The following is a 24,769-nucleotide window of genomic DNA, read 5'->3' as shown; positions in this document are numbered from 1 at the left end:
GGTTGTGCCACGGGCAGAAGGCTTTGCCCTCCCCCCCCCCCCCCCAGTGGAAAGATCCTTTTGAGATGTCTAACTTCTCTTTTCCTCTCTCTAAACAGACGGTTGATGATGAGGCGATGGCAGCATAAATGAAGATCAAGTAAGGAAGGCAGAACGATGCCCAAGGGTGGGTGTTCTAAAACACCACAGCCAGAAGATTTCTCTCTCAGCAACGACATGGTGGAGAAACAAACGGGGAAAAAGGTAGCGTGTTTGGTTCACTTGCCTTCCTTTAGGGATGCTGCCCCTTACTGCCACGGCTTGAAGACATCAGGCATATTTCATGTGGCGGGAGGTTGCCGTGGGCTGTTATCACCTGAATCAAATCTCTGTATTGGCACTCTGCCAGCTGGTGGGGTCGACTTTATTTCTCGGTGGCTGCAGTACTTCCCGGGAAGTGCCGTGGCCGCATAGACCTGACTCGGCCGAGCAACGGGGGGATGCTTTGGAAGATTCTCTTCTGCAAGTACTGTGCATTTTTAAGGCGTTCTGCAGAAAGCTGTGGAAGGACCAAGTAATGCAGTGATCTCCCAAGTGCGTGCTGTGCGAGGGAGGAGTTTCTCCTCCTCCTCCTCTGGCTGTAAATGCTGTGTCTGTGTCAGACTCAGCTGGTCTTGCTTCACGCAGAAGTCTGGGCTCTGAGTGTGGCCTGACCAGGACTCAGCGTGTGAAGTGCTCTGCTGAAATTACTGCTTCTGGGGTTTTATTTGAAGTGTTTAGGTTTTGACTGGGCTTGAGGTGGGGTTACTGAGATGAAATCTGAGTTTAAGGATAAATAAGTTCATACTTCTCCTCTTCATTCCCAGATTCTCGTTTTGCTCCAGACTTAAGCTCTGCCTCCTCTCATTCAGCTTTTTTTCATCCTTCTCAGTATCGGTAGTTTCCAGTAAATAGTTGTGCAGAAAGCTGTGTACAAATGTTACCTTTAAATAAAAATTAAAACCTACGTCTACTGTATTCTGCTATGGAAACACATACCATCCGCTTTCCTTTCACCTCCTTGCTCCAGTTCCTCGGCATTCCCCCAGGAGTTTCTGCCAGGCCCCGGGAGCTGAAGCTGAGCTTCGCGAGCACCCGCGATGCCGCGTCGCTTGCTCTGTCACTTCCCCTGCAATCCCACCGTGTTGATGATAGTAACTCCTCTTATGATTGAGGTCGTATTATTGACAAAACGAGGAAAACGACAAGTAACTAACGGGAAAACCCCAGGCAGAAATGTGGTTATCGAGCGCACTGGTAGCATCTGCCCCGTTCTCCTTTCTGCGTCGCAGTGCGTGCACAGGTCCGGTTCAGGAGCCGTGCTGAGAGCAGGAGCATTGCTCCTGCGTGGGCACTTTGCTGGGGCACGGCGTGGGGCTTGTAGGAGCAGGGCAAGAACTGGGAGCAGGGGTGTTGGAGGTGAAACAGCTGCCCTGTTGCATCAGGAAAATACCAGCATTTACCCTGGCAAATGAGGCTGAGCCCGGCAGCGCAGGATATGCAAATACGGGGTTTTGTCTGTGCTGTGTAAGAAGCTTAATGTTGGCGCAGGTGCTTCGGGAGGGAGAGGATCAGTTATAATATGAATCAGCTCCCATTTTATTTCATCCACTCGCGGCAGCTTAAAGGCTGCATGTTATTTACAGAGCAGGTTTGTTGAGCGGCGCTAGGGACGCCGGGAACTGGAGTTATCTCCCGCTGGCTAAATAACTAGGACACAAATAATTTTATGCTTCCCATTCAGAGGTGTCAGCGCAGACCTGCAGAGAGTGGTATTGTGTAAGGACGGGGAAGAGCCTTTCTACTCACTTAATTCTGGTCTTCTCAATGGAGAAGAAACTTGCAGGCTCTTGTCCTCCAGGAACTGAGCTAAGATCCAGCCTAAGTGGCCAAAGGACATCGTGCAGCAAATCGCCCCGTTTCTAGTTAACTCTGGAGCGTGAGCTGGAGCAGTGACTCAGGGTAAAAGCACTCAGTTGTTAGACCTCCTCCTTCCAGACGCTGTTGTACCTGCCTGTCAAGCAAGCCGCTGCTTTTAATTTATCTCGCCTTTGTCAACACTTTCAAAGGCCCGAGCCTGCGACTTGGCGCACGCTTGCTGGCAGAGTCTCGCTGGGGAGCGCAGAGAGCGGCTGCGGCAGAGCCCGAGCCGTGCCGCACGGAGGGACCTGCGCCCACCGGGGCCGCCTGCGACGGTGTACAGGGCGAGCACGGTGAAGCAATAGCTGCGTTGCCACTTAAGTGTTTTCCTCTCAATGTGACCTTAATATCGACGGTTGTTTTAACGTTAAAAAGGCTTTACATGTTTGGGCTCTGAAGCTCTAGCGCTGAAGGCGAGTAACGGTGCAGGATGCTCAGCAGTCCGGGTGTCGCAGTGGGCTGAGCGCTGCAGGAAACGTGCGAGTTCTGCGCTTGAACACGTTACAGCCAGGCTCTCTGGGAGGCTGCCCTTTCTGCAGAGGGCTCGTGCTTTGTGGAAGAGGATGTGAGCTGCTGCCTCTTAGTTGTAGAGCTAATTATAAGAGGGAACTCCTCCTAGCTCTCTGCTCCGTGCCCTTCCATGGGAGGGACCTATTCACTAGCGAGGTGTCGCTTGTGCTGGCGCAGCCACGAGAGCCAAGTGGTTTAAAGACCGTGTCTCTGTTGCCCTCCGTGGCCGGCAGCATTAGATGCTTCATCTGCTTTGCTGTTGTTGAGCGAGGAGCTGTTTCTCCTGGGGTTCACGGAGGCAGCGGGGCGGCCAGTCGGGCCCTGCCAGCCTTATATGGCTGCGTGCAGCCTGCCCGGGGCGGGCGCTCGGCGGCCCTGGGGGCTCCTTCTGGTTGAGTTCAGTCTGAAGGGTTTCGTAAAAATATGCATGCCATATATGAATAATTCTCCTTTCTGGTTTAGATCCACAGATCCCCATACCAGAAGCAGATTACTCATGACTTAGGCTGAGCAGAACACCGCAGCAAGAATTATATCAGTTGTCGAAACCATTTCCTGATGTGCCTGGGACCGCTTGCTGCGTGGTTACACCGTGTGCTCAGAGGCTGCGGCACAGGATTTGTCTCTTTATGGGGAAATGCTCCCACTTGCATAGTCTGAACTGCATTTTTGCTGCAGTGGTTGAACACCGAGCAGAACAGCACTTGACCCCCGGTTTTGGCTTGTAGGAGCTAGCAGAGGTTAACTGAGCAAACCGGGCAGAGACGACGTTAGGAAAACTGCTGAAGGTGCTGCCTCTTCTCACCCTTTCCCGGGTGATAGGGGTGGTGGTTTCTCAGTGAGGGAGCCTTGCTGGGGGACACGGTACCTTGCTGATACCCATACTGGATCAAACTCAGTTGGCTTCCACAGGAGCGAAGGGGGAAAACTACTACACTTTTTATCCATAATAATTTTAGTAGTATGAATACATTTTGCTCCTATTTGATTATTTTTCCTGCCCTTCAAAAAAGTTTTTGCTTTTTCTCCTCCCTCTTCTCCCAGTTTCAGAAAAGGGAACATACTCCTCATTTCTCGATTCTTCTTGAAACCTCCTGGACTGTTAGGGCTTTCCTGCGCCATACGAACGAGTGCCGGGCTGTGCGTCCAGCGCAGAGCCACCCGCCGGGGTGTGAAATATGCAGAAGCACTGGGTGACTTAGATACTGAAGAGCCAATGTTTCAGTGAAGATAGTCATAGTCATTGCAGGGTAGCATTTCTTACAAACCTCAATGAAGGCCCGAGGCACACAGGAATGGGGCTTCAGTTCCAGTTGTCTCCATAATGCTGAGTTGCAGCATTGATCGTGACCCAAATTCAGAGTTTTTGAAACTTTGCACGCGTGTGTATGTGCTGTACTCTGGTTTTGGAAAGGCCACAAGGGACGCGGATTTAGGGGATGCCGGGGTTTGGTTTCCACCACGTCCAATGCGCTGTAAAATTGTGTCCATCCCTTTTTGTAACGTAGGGTGCGAACCCTTCTCCTGCCCCTTCTCTCCCCCCCCCCGGCAGAGACCTGTTCAGGAAACGACACACTGCTGTCGGCGTTAGTGCAGGGAAACTCCCACTCTTTCAGCATTTGCTTTTTGCAGCATGGGTTGTTTTGCCCACAGCAGGAGTTTGGTGTGTCAGCTTGGCGTGGGGCATCGCCCAGGGGCACGGGTGTTGGAGCCCTTGGTCCCTCTGGGCTTCTCTCCTCCCGGGTTACCAGCGCTGGTTCTGTTCGTTGCCACTTGTTTTTTACTAGCATTGCAACCTGAAATACTTTCAACTCATTTTAGAGAACAAAGGGCTTTGGGGATTTCCGTCGCTGGTAATGCAAGTCTTTGCATAAGCGGCTGGGATGTGAGTCAGGTTTTGTCGGTGTTGAAGCAAAGGCATGGCTCCGGCGCAGCTCTCAGCGGGCGGGCAGGCGGGCAGAGGCAGTGGTTCAGAGTTTGTGTGTGGGCACTGATTAGCACAGCCCTGCTGCGTGCAGCTCGTACGGACAGAGGGGAGGAGCAGGCTGCAGATGCACGGCCCGTCCTGTAAAGCAAGCTAGAGACGCACTCAGGTTCTCTGCTGGAAATACAGATTCCTTCACATGGGTTTGTATGTGGCTCTACCTTGCAGAATTTTGCATCTAAAAGAACTACATGTTTGGTTTTGCTCTGAGAACCTACATTTGGACAACCTACAAGCTGGCCTAGCTGGAGTTCTGCGTGAGGGTGAAAAGCGGCTTTTATTTGAATATGTCATAGAGTCATAGAATCGTTTAGGTTGGAAAAGACCTTTAAGATCGTCTAGTCCAACCGTTAACCTAGCACTGCCAAGTCCACCACTAAACCATGTCCCTGAGCACCACGTCTACACGTCTTTTAAACACCTCCAGGGATGGTGACTCTGCCACTTCCCTGGGCAGCCTGTTCCAGCGCTTGACAACCCTTTCGGTGAAGAAATTTTTCCTCATGTCCAATCTAAACCTCCCCTGGCGCAACTTGAGGCCGTTTCCTCTTTTCCTATCGCTTGTTACTTGTCATTAATGGCCTGAGCAGATTGATATCAGGGTCTCTTGGATTAGAGGTCTTTGTCGTAAAGAGAAGTCGGCACAGATGCAGCTAAGCACTTCCAGTCCATATGCTGCATGTGTGGCTTATATCATCATAGCTTCTGGGCGCCAGTTCGTGATCGGTTTGTGCTCAAAACCATGACAGCTGATAGCAGCTTGTGATGCATCTTTTAACTATAGCAAGTGTAAGTCGAGGTGGGTTCAGTTATTCATATAGTAAATCTTACTAATAACACAGTGTGACGGTAGGGGATTTTTCCTGAAGTCATGGTCTGCCGTCTGCCCTTTGCCAAAGCAACTTTTAGTAACACCTACAAAGGGGAACTTGTTTCTGTTGCTGAGCTCTCGACAGTACCCCCATTCCCCAAACTCCCTCTCTTACCCTCAGCGAGAGCTTTCCCGGCCTTCGAGAGCCCCAAGCCCGTGCTACACACAGATGTTCATACAAGTTTCTCTGCAGCGTCGATTAATTTGGATTTGTTCCTTTTGTGAAACCTGATTCTTTTACCTTTCAGATGAGTCTGAGCTTGCTTTAAACATGAGATGACCTAAAAATGAAAACAACTTTTACTCGAGAAAACGATGACATTCTTCATTACAAAATTGGAAATAATTAGGGAAGTAAAGCTTAAAATAAGAAAATGAAAACGCGTGTTATTTTCAGGAATATGACTCTCCAAGCTGCCTTAATTTCTCTGCAGTGGTTTCACTGCAACTGCTGCAGGCATCCTCAGCAGGTCACTGCTTTCCAGGGGGGAGCAAAGTTTGGATCTTCCTTGCTCCAATTAGTATAAAAGGTTATCGTTCTGCTACTGTACAAATTAATCTTCAAAGCAGTGCCAGGACTGCTGCCGCTTCCTTCGTTCCTTGGTATTTAATTTTGCTGAACTTACTGGATTAGCAGCTCCCAGCATTAGGGCAAATGCAAACGAAGCGTTGCCCGAGCGTGCCCGACGCTGGGATTCACACGGCCATTTCCATTTCCATGCTGGGCTCACCGTCTTGTCTGGGAAGGTTTTTTGCCTAATTCCTCTCTTCTTTGTCTCTCCTCCAACATGGAGCTTTTAACAACGTTGCAATAACTTTGTAGAATAAGTTGCATTTTTACCTGTCCTGCACTGCTTCACATTCCTGAGGGTGCAGAGAATACGGCAGATGACTGACCCGGCTTGCAGGCACCGCAGCCCCCCTGCACCTGCGGGTTCGGGCTTTCTCACCACAGCAGCCAAGTCCAAAGATTAAGGGAATTTTAGAGGAGGTATGTTTTAAACAAGCTGTCACCAATCGTCGTTTGCTTTTAAGTGGGGTGCAAGAGCAGCGGCGCTGCCAGCTGATGCCCGGAGCTGGGTTGCCTGTGAGGCAGAGTGCTTTTCGGGCAGCAGAGGACATGACATGATGGATTTGCTCCAGCTGAAATCTATTTTAAGGTAACAAACAATGAAAAAATTGTATTTTTTGTGTTGAGCACCATTGACCTCTTGTTGGAGCTCTCAACGTGAAACTGGTGTCTGGAAGAAGTGCTGGGAGTGTAGGAAATCCCACCGCGGGGTGCCGGGGGCTCAGCCGCATCCTGCCCTACTGCTGCGAGAACAGGCAAAGAGTATCCTAGTACTGAAATACTGAGTGGAAGAGCCTGCTCAAAGGGTCTGGGCGAGCAAATAGCAGTACAGCGAGCACGGCGGCTGATGCAAGGAAGTGTCATTTTCGAAGCGTCAGCTGTGACTGATCCACCTCGGAGTCTTCTAGAAGGACCTCTCTTACCGAGGACTGCCACCACTCGCTGCTGGCAAACCTGAGCCGCAGGTGTTGGGCGTGAGGGGTGCAAAATGCACTTTCAGAGCAGGAAGAGGTGCCGGGTTTCACCGGCGCTTTGCGCCCGATCCCGCAGCTCCCCGATGGTGGAGCAGCTCGGATGCAATGTGTGCAGGTGTGCCCTTAGGCGTGGGCGGCAGAGGAAGAGACATGCACGTGATCTTCTCTGGTTTTATGCTCTTGTCCCAGGCTCTGACTTTTAAGGGTAAAAATTGTTGGGCTGATTGTTGTCTTGAAGTGCAGTTGGAGTTTTTGAGGGGAACGCTGGGGTCACGTCTCTGCAGTCGTTATACCCGGGGAAGACGGTGCTTTACCCCGCATCAGCACGGCCTCTCGGACACTCAGCACTGATGCAGGGTTAGTGGGGTTTGAGCGTAGCGTTGCTGTTCGAGCTTGCGTTAAACTGGGGAGGGAAAGGACGGACCAGTGTACCTGCTTGCAACAAGACAGTCCCGGGAGACGATCGGTGGTCCCTGGCCTTCCTTACACCTCTGAGCTGTTCAGAACAGCAGCTGGCAATGGAAGTGGCATCATTTGTTATTGCAAACTATTTCTGTTCACGTCAGAAAAAATAAGGCAAAAGCATTTAAATCCAGAGTGTTTAAATGAAATGCTGGAGTGTTTATTTTGGCTGTTGTGACTTTGTCTCATTGCTCCGCTGACTCCTGCGCCGAGGAAGGGCTCTCAGCGGCTGCTCTCGAGCCCGGTTGCCCTTCTTTGGGCTCCAAATGTGAAGTCCTCTGTGCCCGCAGCCGAACGTGCCTTGGCTTCCTCCAACCACAAGAGCCACTGTCAGATAGGTTTGTTTAGCTTGCTTTACCAAAAAAAGGGATTCCCAACCCATTTTTTCAGGCCTCAGCGCTGCACTGGAGCGTGGGTGAGAGGGGCCGAGTTTCGGGCGTGCAGCCGCCGGGCTGTCACGCTGCCCATCGCGAAGGGGGCATGCAAACAAAACCCGTTGGTCCGAGTAAACGGTTTCTCTTTAATCTGCGGGTGCAGTCTGGTTGCCAGACAGAACTCGGAAAGAGGAAGGAGCAGTGTACACAGTGACGACACGGTCTTGTGACTGCTGGCACAGGAGCCACCTGCCAGGGTGCTGAGTCTGATGCAGACAGCATGACTGGGCTTCTCTAAACAAGGGAATTTCTGTTAGATTTGCTTGTCTGAGTTTCCAGCGATGGTCGTGCATGATTTAATGTATTGAGATTCTTTTATTTAATCTAACTTTATATCTAAAGCTTAGGGTCTGGGTTTTGCTAGGTTATTGAAATCAGATCTATCACAAAGCTGCTCGTTCTGGCCTTGTTTTTAGAGCAGTGGCACAGTGTTCAAACCAGAAGCCCTTGCTTAAAATAATAGTGTGTCTCAAATACAAAAAACACAAGTGCGTGACTTCAGTCTGTATATATTCTCAGCATGCTAGGCTCCTGAAGCTTGAGTTATGTACCAGCTCTCGCTGTTCATGTGAAAAATCTTGCCCGTCTCAATACTTGGTAACTTTGTCTTGCTCGGGATGTTTCTTCAAGATTTCTTCCTGCTGCTCATACCGAGCAGTCCCCAGCATCGCCTGCTTCACCTCGCTGCACGTTAAAATCCAGACCAACGCGAATAAACGAGACTGGTACAAAGCAGGCATAGGTCTGCCTCTCTGAGACAGCAGGGAACGCTCAGCCAGCATCTGCATCGCTTTCCATGCTTTTATGCCGTATTGGCAGGTTTGTTCTCAAGGTAGCTTCTCCTCTTAAAATCCCAGTAGAAACCTGCATGGGAGAGGGGCATGTTCAGTGTTCAACCACTGGGAACGCCTCGGCTGGTGTTTGCACATAGCTGGGACTTAAAGTTGATCAACCCCAAAACACAGATCTGGGGGAGAGCGAGCTTGGCTGGGGCTGGGGCTGCCGGAACTGCTGCTTCGCTGCTGGACCCTTTGCCCTGCGATGGAGGCAATTGCGGGAGCGCAGGCGGAGCTGGGAGCAGATGGAGCTTCCTGCTCTCGGATGGAGAGTGTTGCCTATGGATATAGGCAGAGCTGTACTGGCCTTTCTGGTGGAAATCGTTACGCTGACTGTACAATGCAGGCCTTCTAAGTGCATTTGGCTGCGGTGCTGATCCTGTAAGCGGTCAGTAATGTTAGCAGACTTATTGGCTGCCAGAATATTCTCCAGAATAACATGTTATCACGTAAGCTCAAATAGTAATGCTGTATTCTTGTGGTAGAAATACCGCGGGCCCCAAGGAGAAGCCCTCAGCTCTCCACGTTGAACCAAGGGCTTTAACGCTGGTTTTTGTGTGTCCCCCAGGCATGCTGTGTGCGCTCCCCTGCATCCCACTTCTGCTCAGGATTGGGAAACCCTTCCCAAACGCCGGGGGCGGTTGTGTTTGGAAATCCTTGGGTTCTCCCACCCCAGCCTGGCTTCCCCCTGTGCTCGCAGCCGGGCACATCCCCAGCCACACACAAGGCGTTGGCTCTGGTTTTCACGTGAATTGGTTGCAGCTTTCGCACCATGCAGCAGCCTTGGTTGCCCTCACCCTTCTTTAGTGATATTTTAGCATTTTAGCTTGGCGGAGGCTCCTTTCTGCAAGATGCTAAACCCTGACACTGGAAACCCACGGTAGAAAGGAGAGGACAAGCGCTGCGTGAGGCTGGTGCAGGATGTTGTGGGGTTAAGTGGGCACAGTCTGGGGAAGGCTCTTGTTAATCTGGTCTCTTCTCTTTCTAGGATAAAGATAAAGTTTCTCTAACCAAGACTCCAAAGTTGGACCGGAGCGATGGCGGCAAAGAGGTGAAAGAGCGAGCGACCAAACGGAAGTTGCCTTTCACTGTTGGAACAAATGGAGATCAAAAAGACTCGGATACAGGTACAGAAATGACATATTCCACCCTCAAAACGTGAGTGTTGGGGTGGTGGGGAGCGCACACATATTGTCCAATATGCAAGCAATCCATACCGAAGCGTTCTACCAAATTTCCTGTATTTTTTAATTGAAGGAAGAGGCATGTGGACAAGAGGATAACTACTGTGGTATGCACGTACACATCTGGAGCTGAGTGGATGAAGGCCCTTATGTTCTTAGTAATATATTTAACTGGACCAAGAGATGGCTCTGTGAGGAGGCACCCCTTCCTTTGGCTGGTGGTCCCTTCTTCTCTGTTTCTAACTAGTCCAGTTCAGGAACTGCAGCTTAGACAAGCCGAGAAGCAGTGCTGGGCCTGCTAGAAAGAACTTGGAAAATAAGAGAATAAAGCTGAGTACTCTTTAAAAAAGACAAACAACAAGCAGTAAAAAAATGAGCTTGCGTGCATCTGCCTAAAGTAAACCTGATATATATATATGTGTATGTAGATACATACATATACCTCTCTAGCCATGTTTTGTTGGTTTGGGGCTTTAAACTTTTAGCACTTCACTATCTTAAAGCTGAAAAATTATTTCCAGCTGGTGTGTGCACAGGCGTTGTCAAACACATGTAAAACTGTCTGAAGGTTATACTGACGGGCTGGAGGTGTGACTTCGGTGATGTGGCCGTCTGGGCCTGTTTGGGTGTTTAGGTCGGCTCTCTGGGTTTGGTGCGGGTGGTTCTCAGGACCGTAAGGACATTAAGGTGCCCTCTTTGCCCCTGTTCTTGGGACCGCCAAGGTTCCTTCGGCGATTGCAGCATGACTGAGCAATGCGTCCTCAATACGCGCCTGGTTTCTGGGAAGCGTCGGTGCTGCTGTGGGTATTTCAGCCTGGCTGTGTCGTGGTTGGGCAGGTCACATCTCGTGGCAGAAGAGTGGCTGGTACACGTGGCTCTCGCGCGCCGTGGCCCTACATAGCTACAGAGGCGTTGAATAGGCTGTTTGTTTTGTAAAGCAACGTTGCAAAGCTTTGACATGGAGAAAATAATGCTATTTGGTTGCAAGGGGCTTAGCTGTGGCTTTATGGGCAGAGGTTTGCATAGGTCCATTCTATACATTTCTAGGAAATCGGCACTTGGAAATGGTTCTGCTCAGGTAAGGATCACAAATTGTGCAAAGAGATAAAGCGGACTAAAAGTTGGGAATATGCTTAAAAATGGTAAAAAAGATGTATTTGCTGTTACTCTCGGGTGAGCGTGTGAGGTGGCCTGATGCAGGACGCAGTGCGTCAGCCTACGTGAGCTGTCGGCCGGTCTCCTCTGGTTCAGAAGTTGGAAGGGCAGATTTTGAAAAGTCATGAGTGCCGCCTGGGTCACGCAGCCACCGCGGCGGTGGAGGCTGTTTCTCAGGCGAGGACACGCAGTGGCATGTCCTGGGGCTGGCCCGGCGTTTCTGTGGGTTTCTGTGTGCCGAATAGTAATTTTCTCAGTTGCTGAACTCCCCGTCCGGAGAGAAAGTTTCAAAACACTAATTCATTTTGTTAAACGACAGCTCATACTGGTGGCCGTTTGCGGGGATGAAGTGTCGTTTTTGCGTTCGTGGCGTGCAGGTGGGCGAGTGCATCGCTGAATGAATAGATTAGGGTTTGCAGCTGTGGGAGAAGGGGTGACCCCCGGCCGTCGGGGAGCAGATGGGGTTACAGCCCGACACAGGTGATCTTCACTCGCTTTCCAAACAGGCGGCGTGGGGAGGGCTTTGGCACCATTTGTGGTGCTGTAGTGGCTCACTAGGAATAAATTTGGGGTGTCACCTTTGGAGGGGGGGTGTCACCTTTGGAGGGAGGGTGGCTGGGGCAAGGCAGAGCTGATTAGCCAGAACCATAGCTGCTGCTTTTTGTCAAGGGTGTTTCTGCCGCGTTCAATACTTGGTTTAGAATTTAAACCCAAACTCGCTTCAGGGTTGTCTGACCCTCGTGACAGCTAAAATGTCATGGTAGGGCTCCCAGCTCGCTTTCCGTGTCCTCCAGCAGCAGTTATCTGCTTCTCACAGGGCTCTGGTCTCTCTCTGGCTGTAGAGACGTTAGAAATGTTTCTGCTGGCGGCATCGAGCAGGAAACCAAATTAAAAAGAGAGCAGCAGGGTAGGGAGAGCAGAGCGCTGCTGGGGGAGAGGCTGTGGCTGCTGCAGGGTGCAGAGGAGCAGCAGCGCAGCCCGTGAGACACCCCTGCCCATCGGCTCCCACGTTACCCCTCTGCTTTCAGCAGGCGTATGACTCTATCTTCGGACACGTCTTCCCCTTCCTCTTCAGAGCTCATCCTTCCTGGGGAAGCGGGCGCGCAAGCGGCAGGGCCGAGCCAAGGGGCGGCCGGCAGCCCAGCTCCCTGCCTGCACGCAGGACAGCCGGAGACCCGGAGGTGGTCATTGCGCTCAGAGACGCCTTTAAAGACAAACTGGGCTTGACAAACGCTGCAGAGGTGTAGGCGAGTCTCTAGCAACCTGTTTGGTGGAGACTGAGGAGAGGAAGTGACTCAGCCGCTGGGGAGGAGATAGCAGCAGGGAGCTGCAGATCAACGCGCAGAGAGGCAGACCGATACTTAGCAGGAGCCTGTTTCTCTTCTCCGAGGCCTTCTACTCCAGGAATCAAATGTTTGAGATGGGAAAAGACTTCCTGGCACCTTGCTCCCCTCTTGCACCACCCCGTTGCAACCGTGGGGCGTTTCAGGCCCTTCTGTTCCTTGGCCAGGCTCGAGGCCGGCTTTCGTTTAGCAGGTAGAGGCCTGTTTGTAGGTGCACAAAAAGTTGCCCACGTCATATGGGGACGGAGGGGTGCCCCCGAGCCTGTGCGCGTGTAATGAGAGTGGCACTCCTCTTAACGGCACACATCTGGCAGCGCACGCTCAAGCGTGCGTGGCTTGCAGGCTGCCGGAGGACAGGCTTTTGTCTCGAACAAAGGGGCTGCAGCACACCCACCCCGCAGCCCCCTCTATCTCCCTGCTGCCCGGGCAGAAACGCCGCTTGCCCGCATCCCCGGAGGAAAGGGAGGCTGCTTTTTCTTGTTCTGTTCCTAAGCTTTGATTTCAGCTCCTGTGAGAAGTGGGATTGCAACATTGGTGTTCACCGTGCCAGTTGCGGAGTTGACCTTAGATGATTTATGTAACGCCGTCGTGCTTCCTGGGCTGCTGTACACAGGCTGTCGTGTTTGTTTGCGGGTAGTTTTGCTAGGGTATTCCACAGCCACGTGGAATTTAGCTGTAAGGATGTGGGAGCTGGGAGCTAGGAGAGCTCTCTTTTTGCCTGTAGCGGGATATTTTTTTCCTCTAAAACTTAAACAATAACACGAATCCTTGTCCTGATTTGTTGCAGCGGCTCATATTCCTTAGTAGCACAACCTATCTGTTGCCTTTTTTCCCCGAACGGCTCTGGCTCAGCTTTGACGTATGCACACTGTACGTGGTGCAAGAAAGCATCGGTGATGGGTTTGCCTCGCCGTCGAAGGGCGGCGAAGCCCACCCTGGCTGGGTGTTCGGCAGCAGCCAGGTGCTGCAGCGCGGTTGCCTGTTGGAGCCTTCCTGTGTTTGCAAGACGTGGTGCGAGCAGAGGGTGTGGGCTGTTGGTGTGCCAGCCTGCGCCGGGACAGCCGGTGAGAGCCCACGTGCGTTATTGCCTCTGTTTGCCTCCTCGGTGCGCAGGTGGCACCGCCACCTCGCCGGCAGGTTGCAAATACTAACCCACGTCTCCTGTGTGCTCACAGCGCTTACCCTGAGCACCGGTGCCTCCCTGGATGGCTTTTCCATTTGCACCCAGGTGTTCCCAGGGGAGGTGTGTGTTTGGGGGCAGAGGTCTGCCCCGGTCCTTTGCTCATGCTGGAGTGGGGCAGCTCACCTGCCCTTCCTTTAACCCTGCTCTTGCAGCTCACTCCTTGAGTTGCTTTATGAGCGTGCGCTGCTGGCAGAGTGCTGATGTGTTCAGGAAGCGAGCAAGTAAGCGATTTCGTTCTTGATCTGTTTTTATTTGCAGCACCCGCCTCCAGCGCAGCGTGCCTTTACTGCGCCCTGATCCTGAGCAAGCGCTCCCAGCGCCGCTCGGGGTTTGTTCCCGTACGGAGATGGGCTTGGCACAGGCTGCGGGAGGTGCTGCTGGCCAGCACTGTTTTAAAATGTATGGTTTGGGTACAGTGGGTTCAGTGCTAATCCTTCAAAATGGTTTCTAGAGCAACAATTCTGGCTCTCGGGTTCCTCAGAGTTAACTAAATAAACTGTCTTTAGGGGGGGGAAAAATTGCATAAAGCTGTGAGCCTCCAGACTGTGCATGTTACAGATCCAGCACTGCGGGAGCAGCAGCTCTCTGCCTGAGACTTCTCCTCCTTCCTTCTCCTTTCACTCGTGCAGCATCTCCCCACATCCACAGACCTTGCCGAGAGCCTATGTGCTGCCTGGCAGCCGCCGAACGAGTAAAGCCAGCTTTTTTCCCTAGCGATTTCAGCAGCTTGTGAGGCTTCGTGCAGCTCCTCGTTTGCGCGCTGTGCTTAAAGGAGGTTAGGCATTTAAAAAAAGAAATATTACAAAATTGTAATATTAAGAAGCACGCAGAGGAGCGTCCTGCGGAGACGGCGGGGAGAAGGGGACAGTCCTGCCGGGAAGCCACCTGCGGGGAGGTGGCAGGAGAGGTGGGCACGGGCGGCTGGCGCAGAGCGGGTCGCAGCGGCGCTCCTCCCGGTGCTGGTGCCTGCCCCGCCGAGCCGTGGCTGAGTCATGGGCTGACTCAACGGCACCAGACTGCCGGCACGGGGCCGGGCGCTCCCCGCCTCCCGCGCAGGCTGCAGAGCGGACGGCAGCGCGGAGGCTTCGCACGGACGGGATTTTTACTGTTCTGTGTCGTGCATGCTGGATCAGGTAACGCTGCTTGAAGGTCAGCTGTGAGATGCACAGTCCAGAGTGCAAAATTCATTATATCCACTCGTACTGCGGACAGTTTCTTTAGCTTGATGTAAGGCTGTCACTTGAGTCCCTCGGCTCGAGGTGGAGCTGTGGTTTCCAGGCCTTTAGTCATCATCGGGGAGAGTTAGGACTTAATACAAATCTCCGAGCACCGTGAGTTAATTCTGGCCTCCAAGACCTCTCCCTGGGAGCTGGAAAGGCCCGAGCAAGGCTGGGTCAAAACTGCAGGTCCACAGCAGTGCTGGGTGCCCCGTTACCTCCCTGGGTGCAGAAGGTCTGTCTCCTCTGATGATTCACTTGGGAGAAGTGAGGAATAAGCTGGAGTTTATTTTGCCTTTGCAGGGTTGCTGCTGGAGTTTTGTGCCTCTAGCCCCTCAACTTCTACTGCTGCTCCTCGGGTTTGTGTGAAATCTCGAGGACTGGTTTTGTGTGTGTTTGGTGGCAAAATCAGTGCATGTAAGAGAGAAGCTCAGTTCTGTCCAGATCATGTCCAAACCCTGCCATTGCTAAATAATACCCAGGCTTAAATAGATGTACTCTTAAAAGCAGAGGCACTGGAGCCATCCGGTGCTCCTGCTCACTGCCATGGCCGTGTAGAGCTAGCGCAGCGTCTGCTGCCCTTGGTCGGCGAGAGCTGCAGATGGGGTGCCCAGCCCTCGCCTCAGCAGCTTTAGTCCACAACCAAATGCCTCGCTTGTGTAAAGTTCCCCAAACAACAGAGAAATCCTAATTTTGAAGCGTTTTGTCACTCAGACTTCTGTGTCTCTGGCAGCTCTTGAGCCGAGTGCTTTGCAAACCTGAACTGTCCCTACAGCCTTGCCGAGGAGGGAGCAAGGGGAGCAGGAGGAGGCAGGAAGGGTTTGTATTCACCTGGAAGTGCTGCAGAAGGGTGTCTTCAGTGGGTTGGATGCCATTTAAACCCGGTGGGTGGTAACCTGAAAGCTGGAGCCCTCGGGTCCGGCAGTGATGGCGAGCTGCCCCTTCCTCCATCAGCCCGGCAGCGGCTCGCGGCTGAGCAGGAGCCCGGTTCTCCCCCTGCCGCCCCGGCGGCGCTGCCTCCGACCCAAGCATTGCCGCTTCCAGTCCCCGGCCGGGGTGGGAAGGGTGATCGGCGTGTGGTTTAGCAGCGTTGTGGCTTCGGGTCATGGGATTTCTCAGCATCGCTTGATATTTTTGTTGTTGTTGTTGCTATAGTCGTTTGAGTTGAACCAAATGTCACGGCAGGCTGTGCTGCGGCGGCGGGGCAGGCAGCGGTGGTGATGCCGATGCCGTGCACGCTGGGGGCTGGCAGAGGTGGGGGACCCGCCACGGCGCAGGGCACAGAGCAGGAGGAGGCTCCTTCCATCTGGAGATGGAAAACAGCAGCTTCCCGTGCTGACAGAAATAACAATGGCATCATCTGCATCTGTTGTGGTCTCGTGGCATTTAATGGTCATCTGTACTTGGGGGTATGGGGAGAGGTGGCTAGACTGGATGGGTGGATGGGGAGGAAAACTGGAAAATGTGGCCTGAGAGCCCGGCAGGCCCCGCTGCTGAGATGTGAAAGTCCTTAAACTGTTTCTGTCTCCTGTTTTGAAAAAAAGAAATAAAAGCAATACCATGCTTTTAAGTTCTTGAATAATAAAGTAGGTGTAAGCTGGGAATAAGAAGCTGGTGGAACTGCTCCACATCCCCAGCCCTCCTGCGTCCCCAGCCCCTTGCCCTCTCTTGCCACCCCTCCCGGCTGCCCATCGCGCTCTGCAGAGGGGGTGTTGGTGACCCCCTGGCCATGGGCTGGCACTGCCGCGGGGCCGGAGCCGTGTCCATCCGTCCAGCTCCCCTCTGACTTGGGATGTCTGGCAGCTTCCTTGCCCCCAGCCTGAGCTCCCTTCCTGGTCAGGCAGCAGGTTTCTGAGGTTTTGTGTTGGCAGTCCCCACGATTTATTTAGACCCCATGATGTATTTATTTAGCAAGCAGCCGCACCCCCGGAGCAGCTACCGTGGGTGCCCCTGCCCCTCTGCAGAGCACATGAGCGGTCGCTCCGAGGCTCCACCTTGGCACAGGAGGGTTTTGCTTTTTGGGGGGAGAGGGGAGAGACAAAACCCCAGCCAGCCCTCCGAGCTGATCTGTGCACACCGACTTTTCCCTGGCTCCGGAGGGCTGTCCGGGAGCCCAGGGCTGAGCCCAGGGGCTCGTAGCCGGCTGGGGAGGTGCTGCTGGTGGACCCGGCTTAGTGTGAGTGCGGTCAGCAGGAGCTGGCCTCGGAGCTTAAAACTTCTGCTGCTTCGCAGCCTCCTTCGTGCTAATCCCCCGAGTATGTTATGTGACGCTAATTACTAGGTTAGAAAATGCTTGATGAATCAGATGACCTAAACCATCGTCCTCTCCTGGAGCCGGCTGTTGGGTTGCCTAATGCCTGCGAGTGTTTTGAGCGACATCGCATGGGAACGGGCTCGTTAGTCACAAGTTGCGAGGCTGGCGAGGGAATCCGTGAGAAGCAAATTGCTGGCTTATTAAAAAAGGCATCTGCGTACGAAACTGTTATTTGTGCGTGTTTTCTGTCGCTGGCCTCGGTCTGATGTGTGCAGCTGGGGCTGTGCTGCATTGGGTCTTTCTTTGGTTGTATAATTTCAGTCCTTGTACTAAAATAGTCAAGAAACTGTTCTCACCTAGCAACCAGGGAGAGAGTGAATGTCAGAGCTTCTCCGTTTCTAGCTGGGCTCCATAATGCCGGTACAGTGTGGATAGACTGGCAAACACCAGCCTTCAGATCACCCTTAGAAACTCCCCGTGTGCATCAGCCATCTGGGAAGTGCTGTGCGGAAAAGCAGGTCGTTTTATGACGGGAGCTGCCATAAATCTCCCTCCTCCCCCCGCATCACCTCCTTAACATGCAGAGTGAGAGGTTGCAGTGTGCTGTGTCTCTGTGAACCAAAAATCTATCAATGATGGCTTTTTCCTTAATACAAGAGCTTTTATCAGCGCTGTCTGCAGAGCGTCCTGCCCCCAGCCCCGGGAGGGGAGGGCTGGCCGGGTGGCTGTGCGGAGCCTTCCTCCCCCGTCCTCCCTCCTCCAGCTCTTTCTGTTTCGTAGGAAATGAAAGGTCTGGACCTGAAAATTGGTCTCTCTCGGAATTATTTGCATTTAATATGGAGATTGTTGTTTCTGATATAAGCCTCTCGGTTCCTCTCGCAGCGGTTTGTTAGCCAGTGGCCACTGATGAGAATATGCATTTACACATTTCTGCACAGCTGTGTTGTCTATCCTACAAGTCTAGGGAAAACGCCTGTATTTGGATCGCAGGCTATCATGCAGCATTAAACCTCTCTAGCCGAATTATGCTTTTAAAAATACTGCAACCACTGGGGTCAGGGCCTGCGGATCCTCTGTCCCCGGGAGCCGGGGTGAGCGGTGAGGACGGTGGGCTCAGCTCCACGCACAGTGACCTGACGTGGATATAAACGGGTTTGTTCTTCCCACCGGCACCTCTCCTCCGCTCCTGACTGTCGGAGCCAACGTCTCCTCCATCCTTTCAGCTTAGCTGTGCAGGATGAGTCTCTGGCTCTGGACCCTCTCCATCCTTCAGATTAGGAAACAGCTCACTGCTGTACAGGAGCGGCTCAGGGCGCCTTCCTTGCCGTTCTGCCGAAGCAGACCCTGCTACAGCTTCTCCTCTCGTCTTCCTCCTCGGTTTCCTTTTTGGCTCCCGCTTTCATTTGGCTGATTAGCCAGACATCATCTCCCGTCTCTGTCCCCCAGTCCATTTGTACTGCAGGCTCTGCAGCGTGTCCATGAACTCCTGGTGCAAAGCGTGCCTCCTCCCTGCACTGGCCCTCAGGTGCAGCTCTCCAGCCCGAGTGCCCCGTTCCTCTGCTTTACGGTGGTCTCCGTGCAGTCATGCCAGCCCTGTTTGCCCTTCTCGCCGCGCTCTTCGCAGCCTCGCGTTCGCCTGGCTTCTGTCCTGCTCCCCTGCTGCCCTCTCTTGTTTATCTGCCCGTGCCGTTGTGCTGCTTCCCATTTCACGCCGCTGCTGTGCATAACCTGCTGCTGTCCTCCCCGCGCCCCTGCAGCGCTGCCGCCTCGAAGCCTTCCCCTCGGCACCGTCCTGTGTGCTTGTCCTTAAATTCTGGGGTGCCCGCGGAGCCTTGGGACGTGGTTGTATCATGCTGCTGTAAACCTTTTGACTCGTGATCAGTCTTCTTCAGCACGTGTTGGTCCACGTCTGCAGATGCCCTGCGAGCACGTGTAAGCATCCGCGCGCTGGGGCTGCGAGCTGCCCCTGCTCAGGTTAAACCTGCTTTTCCCCTGGTTTGAGGTGACGTGCTCCGAAACGTTTTATGCCCTACAACTTCTGCAGTAAAAATGAGTCACTCTTACGCATGCTAGGCTGTGGATGGGAAAAGCAGAGGCTTGTGCGGTCTCTCGGGGGTGCAATGCAGTCTCTATTGCTGTCTGTGCTGTTCTAATTTATTCTTATTGATCTTTTGTTTGTGTGCTTGCTCGGCAAACAAACTGTTGAAAATCCCGACTCATCGGCGAGCCAACAGTCAGTTTCTCCATGCAGTGCTGAGATGTTCAGTGCGAGCTGCTTATTTGGAAATGGTATTTTTCCTCAGGGTACCACCTTATATGCGTGTGTTGTCATGTCGGAGCAGTTTAAACACATGCTTTTTGTATTACAGGGTACGACGCGTTCGTGGGGAGCAAGGAGCTGTGCTGCTCAGCCACAGCTCCGGGTTGGAGCTCCCGTCCCCACAACCTGCCAGCATCTCACAGTGTGTGTTCGAGAAATCCCTGAAAGATTCTCCATCACCGCCCTTTTCTCTTTCCTTCCCTGCCTCTCTTCTCTCTCCCGTTTCGGCTAGGGCCAGGGGTTCGGCCTGCGTGGTGCTGCCCTGCACACAGAGCCAACCCAACTGAATGCGAAGCAGCGCCTGCTCTGGGACCTCCACGGAGCCGCCAACGGGCTTCCAGCAGCCCCGGATTTGTGCTCCCCGTTGCAGCAGCGCGAGCGCCACATGACCTGGAGTCTTAATTTGGGCACAAGAACCACCTGCGGGCTAATGCTCAAACCCCTTTGTCCTGGGAACCTGCTCCTGTTCTGCCTTTCGCAAGCCTCTCGGGTTTAGTGTGATGAAAGGAAGGAGAAACGGTTCCCCGGCTGCGTTCGGCAGCCGCAGCTCTGCTCAGATCCTGCTTTCCCCTTTAAGCTTGTGCACGCAGTTCCTGCTGGCGTCAGTGTGAGGGAAGAGCCGAGCAGGATCCCCAAATTAAACCACGGCAGCGCCAGGCGGAAGCTTTGCTCTGTAGGTTTGCAGAAGGCTGAAGCAAGCAGCAAACGAGCTGCTTTAAAAAGAGCTAAATGGAGGTGTGGCTCATCCCCGGGCGGGCGCATGGCTGGGTTGCTGTGGTCTTCCTTCCCGCTGGGATCAGCGTGCACTGATCCAGCCACCATCTCTGGTGATCTGCAGTGAGATAACCGTGGCGGGGGGCTCCTTGCCTGCACACCCCCTTGTACCTCTGGTTTTTGTGCTTCCATGCAGGGACTGGCATGTGTACAGCCTTGCTAAAGGGGTTTTAGTGTAAAATAACCTTTATTCCTGTTTGCTGAGGTATATACCCACTGTGAGCATTTCTCTTGATTTGCTCCATGTTGCTGCAAGGTGTTACAGAAAAGCATTTAATTAGAGGAGAAGGAGCAGCCTGCAGGAGCCAGTGGCACTTGAAGCTGCTGAGCGGAGATCTTTGTGCAGGTGCCCCTTCTAAATCTGCTGAAAATAGGATTCTGACTAAAGTCTTCCAGACTGAAATAAAACGCATTTGCAGCTCTGTTAGCCTGGGACGGGCCAGGGCCGGGAAAGCCAGCACAGAGCCTTCCCGGCACTCCACTCACGCCAGGCTGAGCAGGACCCTGCCGGCTGCTTCTGCTGAGGATGGAAAGCAGAGCTGCTGGTGGCACGGCACAGCGCGCATCTGCTGGGAGCAGCTCCTTCTCCATCCTTCCTGCTCATGTTTCAGATCCTCTTAGAGGCTTCGCTTCTGCCCGAACGTCATGCCGCGCAGGGAGCCTGGGGCTGCCACGCTGCCTGCACCCGGGTGCCGCTGCTGGGAGCCATCGGATGCCGGGGACAGCCCAGCCCTGCCCCGCTCCTTATGCAACCGGCGCAGGAAGTGCAGCGGGCGACCTACTTCCCCCCCGAACGCCTAAAGAAGTCGGATTAACCTCTGCGCTGCGGCAGCCGGCAGACAAGCATCTAATTGCAAAGGGGATAGTACTGCGTTTCTCTGCTGCCTTCCACCGGGGAGGCCTCGGGGGAACGGGTGAGCGAGGCCCCGGCACTGGAGGGAGAAATCCCTTTGCTGCTGGGCAGAAGGAGGCACCGAGGAGCGAAGTGCTGTGGTCACGCAGCGTGTGAGCAGGAGTAGATGCGATCCTCCAGCGCCAGGGACCTGGGCAGCGCCGGGCGATGCCGCCTTCCCACAGGGAAGCACGTGCGAGCCCGAGTCCTCGGCTGCCTCCGCCGGCCCTCGCTGCCTCACCACAGCGAGCGAGAACGCGGCAGTCGCTTTCCAATTTATTTTTATCTTGTTGATCACATGCTTTTTAATGTTAAATGTTCTGTGGAGGAGGAAATTTCTGCAACTGCAGAATTAATAGGAGTTTAGGGGGTTTCAGTTGAACTTGGTAATCAATTTTTGCAAATCACAGGCTCATGCTGACAACCTGCAGCAGCCGAGTAATATTAATGAAAATGTTCCCATTCTAATTGTGGCTCCCTCTGCACGTACGCACGGAGCAGCCCTCTACCACGTACAACCCTTGTGCGTCGCTTGTACTTAAAAGACAGTGCCCAGTGGCACTGGCTGAGGTGTGACCCCCTCGAGCATCTTTGTGCCTCGCTTTGCGGCACGGCTGGATGCGGCCAGGAGCTGCCTGCTGAGCTGAGGCATGCGGAGAAGCCAGGCCTGGCGGAACGGGATTTAACAAGCCTGCTTTGAACAGCAGCTCCGGAGCCTAACGAGGAGCAGGAAGGTGCTGCGTATGCAGATCAGGTGTCCCTGTGCTTGGGGCGAGCGTGCCTGGCGGGATGCGCTGCTCGGCAGCGTGGCTCCTGGAACTGCCCAGGCTAAATTGTTTTCTTACCGTAAGCACATTGAGTTTAATTTTATTTCAAGCCATTAAAAAACTATCCACTTTCCCGTGATCTGATTTCATCTTCTAGCTCTGTGACGGCTGCCAGGGTGACCAAAATGTGGCTTCGGAGAATTAGACCGGGATTCTCCTTCAATGCACAGACGTGTTTCCAGGACTTATATTTGAAGAGGGGTGGCCCGTGCTGTCTGGTTGGAGAGGTTCCCTGGTACGGAGTTGTTACTTCTTAAATGTACAGGATCCCAGGTGCAGGGGGTCGATGGAAATCGTCTGCTCTGCATGAGACCTTTGCAGCGGGAGAGCAGCAGAGGATGGCACCTTTGTGCATGGTGCAGGGAAAAGGTTTTCGGAGCTGCCTGCTCGTCAGCTGAGGGAATGTGGGAGATGCAAGCGGCATGAATCGAGCTGGAGTGGTGGAGACGTCCCCACACGCTGCTGCCCTCGTCTGCCGGAGACTTTTAATCTGCTGGCAGTTTGGTGAATGAACGAGGAAACCTGTGCTTTGGCGCAAAGTCTGGTGATTGAGTTTAAACCTGTCCTTGGCGGTTTCAGCCTGACCTGCTGGACTTTGCGCGGCTCTGTCCTGCTGGTGGGCGCGTGCCGGTGACCCGCATTGAATTTGACAGAATGACAAATAGGACTGGATGAGCAGAGCTGGGTTAGAGCTTGCAGGTTGCAGGGTTTGCCTTTCCCCGGGCTGCCAGACCCTGCCCTGGCCCAGGGATGGTGGTAGGGAAGAGACTGGATGCAGCTAGTCCGTTAGTCCGTTAAGCTTGCGTCTATGCGATCCGTGGCAAATCCTCTTGGACCTCTACATCTCCCCACACGCTTTTGACTCCGGGTTTCAGGACGCTGGAGCTGGGCCTGGGCAGACACTGGGTGGTTACTTGGTGGGGTTTCCCCTCCCTGGCTGCTGGGAGTTGAAGCCCTGTTTCTTGGAGAGCGTTATCAGACATTTACTTGTTTGCAAACCTCCTTGTATCATCCCTCTAACGCTTTCTGGGATTCTCGAAATACCTTCAGCAAAATAATAAGATGTTTAGAGTCAAACATTTGAGTAGAAGTGAACCCTTGCCTGTGCTACCTGGAAGAGTTGGTGTAGCATGTCGGCAGCGTAGTCAGCCCACGTGAAAGTGCTCCAGGTCACGGCGTTCCTCTTCAGGGGGAGCAGGTACTTGCAGGCTTGCTGTGATAAATAACCCCCTCGATTCCTCTGTGTCTTCTGGCAGCATCCTGGTGAGTACCAGTCCCTGCTGGGGCTGAGCCCGGCAGGCCCCGGGGGCTGGTGGCTGTGCGAGTCAAAACTCCTTTTCATTAAAAAGATTTTTACTTTGTGCTTCAAAGTCACGGGCGGGATTTGCTCTCTTGAAAAGCAAGTGCGATCAGTTTGAGAACAGAGTTTCTGTTTATGCAGGAGGTTTTGAACAGCTCGTCTGTACGCAGTCTTTTCATTACATCAGGGATGCAGTGAGGTGTTTTACTGCTCTGGTTTCTCGAGCAGCATCGAACCGGCCTTGATTCGAACTGGCGCTCGAGCATGCGATGTGAGGGCAAGGAGCCACTCACCTGCGTTTGATAACTTTTATAGCTGTGGCTGCTAAGAATGTCGTTACCAGCCCTCTGCACGCAGTGGGAGCCCTGCAGTTAGCCTGGTTATAAACAAACTATATCAGTGCTTAGAAATAGATGTGAGCAAAGTTGGATTTTCCACTCGCACGCACCCTATCTTCCTTATGCTTCTTCGTGGGTTTAGGACAGTTGCCTGGTAGGAGGGATGCAGCTTGGCTGCTGGCAAGGAATCGCCGTGCTGCTCTGCAGATAGATATTCTGTCTCTCTTGCTTGGCTGGCTCCGTGAAAGGAAACTTAGTTTTTGTTTCCTGAACTGGCACCTTGAAAACTTCGTTCACCGAATGCGTCCCTGCAGTGGGACTCGGGTGTGGCTGCGGCTCTGCGGACCCACTGGAGAGCATGCAGCAGGATTTGTGCTTTCACCGGACAGCAGCAACAAGCAAGCAAGCCAGAAGCGCAGAGGAAGGGCTGCTAACTCTCCTTGCGTGGGAAAAGGATCAATACTCCCATAAAGAAAACCGGAAAAATACTTAAAAAAAGCTGTAGAGTCAGGCTTCTCGCAGAGGTTAGGTGTGCGACCGGAAACCGGAAAAATACTTTAAAAAAAGCTGTAGAGTCAGGCTTCTCGTAGAGGTTAGGTGTGCGAGCTGGGCTGAGCTGGGCAGCGGGGAGGGAGGCAGCAAGTTGCACAATGCTCAGCGGGGTCCAGTTCTCACCAGCTTGCAGCAGGCTGCTGTGTGGGTCGCTGGGAGCAAGGCTGAAGGTGCAGGGAGAGGCTGGGGTTTTGTCTCGTTCTTGTGCACATGGCATGCCAGCAGCAAATACCGGCTTCGGGGCGGTTGCGCTCAGTCCCTCAGCAGGAGCTGTCTTTGTAGCTGGATGATTTAAGAGACCGAGTGTCAGGCTGGGATTTTGGGGGATGACAAGCCGGGCACGGGGGTTTCTTCCTCCCCTCCTGTTTGGGATTTTTTTAGAGGGATGCAGGGTTAGATGCATTTAGAGGGATGCACAGTAGATGTGGCTAAGCAGCCATCGGCCTGACTGCAGGTGGGTGCTCTGCGCTAGGCTGGAAGCAGCCACTTTGGGAGGAGAGGGCCAGCCCGCTGCTCCCCGGGGCAGCACACCCGTTTGGCTGCGGAGTCCTTGGTTTGATGATGATGAGGGGGTGAGATGGCAACGTTTCTGAGCTGTCAGCCTGTATCTTGTTAGCACTCTTTGTTGATGCTTTTAGATGCCTCCAGTTCAGTCCATGCTGTGGTGGTGTAAGGCTGCGTACGCTCCTCGAAGCACCATGGCATGAAATGGAGGCTCCTAGAAGCAAGATGGAAGGTACAGTACCGGCAGCGGCCCCACGAAGGACCCGCTTCCTCCCTCTTGTGCTGCTGTTTGATGGTGGCGGAAGAACTGGTAGAAGCCTGTGCCGGGAGAGGCTGTCGCAGGAGC

At 53.4% G+C, this 24,769-nt stretch overlaps 1 protein-coding gene across 3 annotated transcripts in view; it reads left to right on the top strand.

Annotated features, from left to right (window-relative positions):
- The window catches only part of ANKRD11 (ankyrin repeat domain 11), a 136,737-nt gene that overhangs the window by 95,118 nt on the left and 16,850 nt on the right, over positions 1–24,769 (top strand). For all 3 annotated transcript variants that reach the window (XM_009273070.2, XM_009273071.2, XM_009273072.2), the window contains 2 exons: positions 99–243; positions 9,569–9,707. In XM_009273070.2, the coding sequence (XP_009271345.1) occupies positions 157–243; positions 9,569–9,707 (226 nt within the window). In that variant the 5' untranslated portion in view covers positions 99–156. The remainder of the gene's footprint in view (positions 1–98; positions 244–9,568; positions 9,708–24,769) is intronic.

Source organism: Aptenodytes forsteri, unplaced genomic scaffold (genome assembly GCF_000699145.1).
Source record: "Aptenodytes forsteri isolate BGI_AS27 unplaced genomic scaffold, ASM69914v1 Scaffold271, whole genome shotgun sequence".
Classification (NCBI taxonomy): Eukaryota; Metazoa; Chordata; class Aves; order Sphenisciformes; family Spheniscidae; genus Aptenodytes; species Aptenodytes forsteri.
This window is presented reverse-complemented; position numbering and strand designations above follow the sequence as displayed.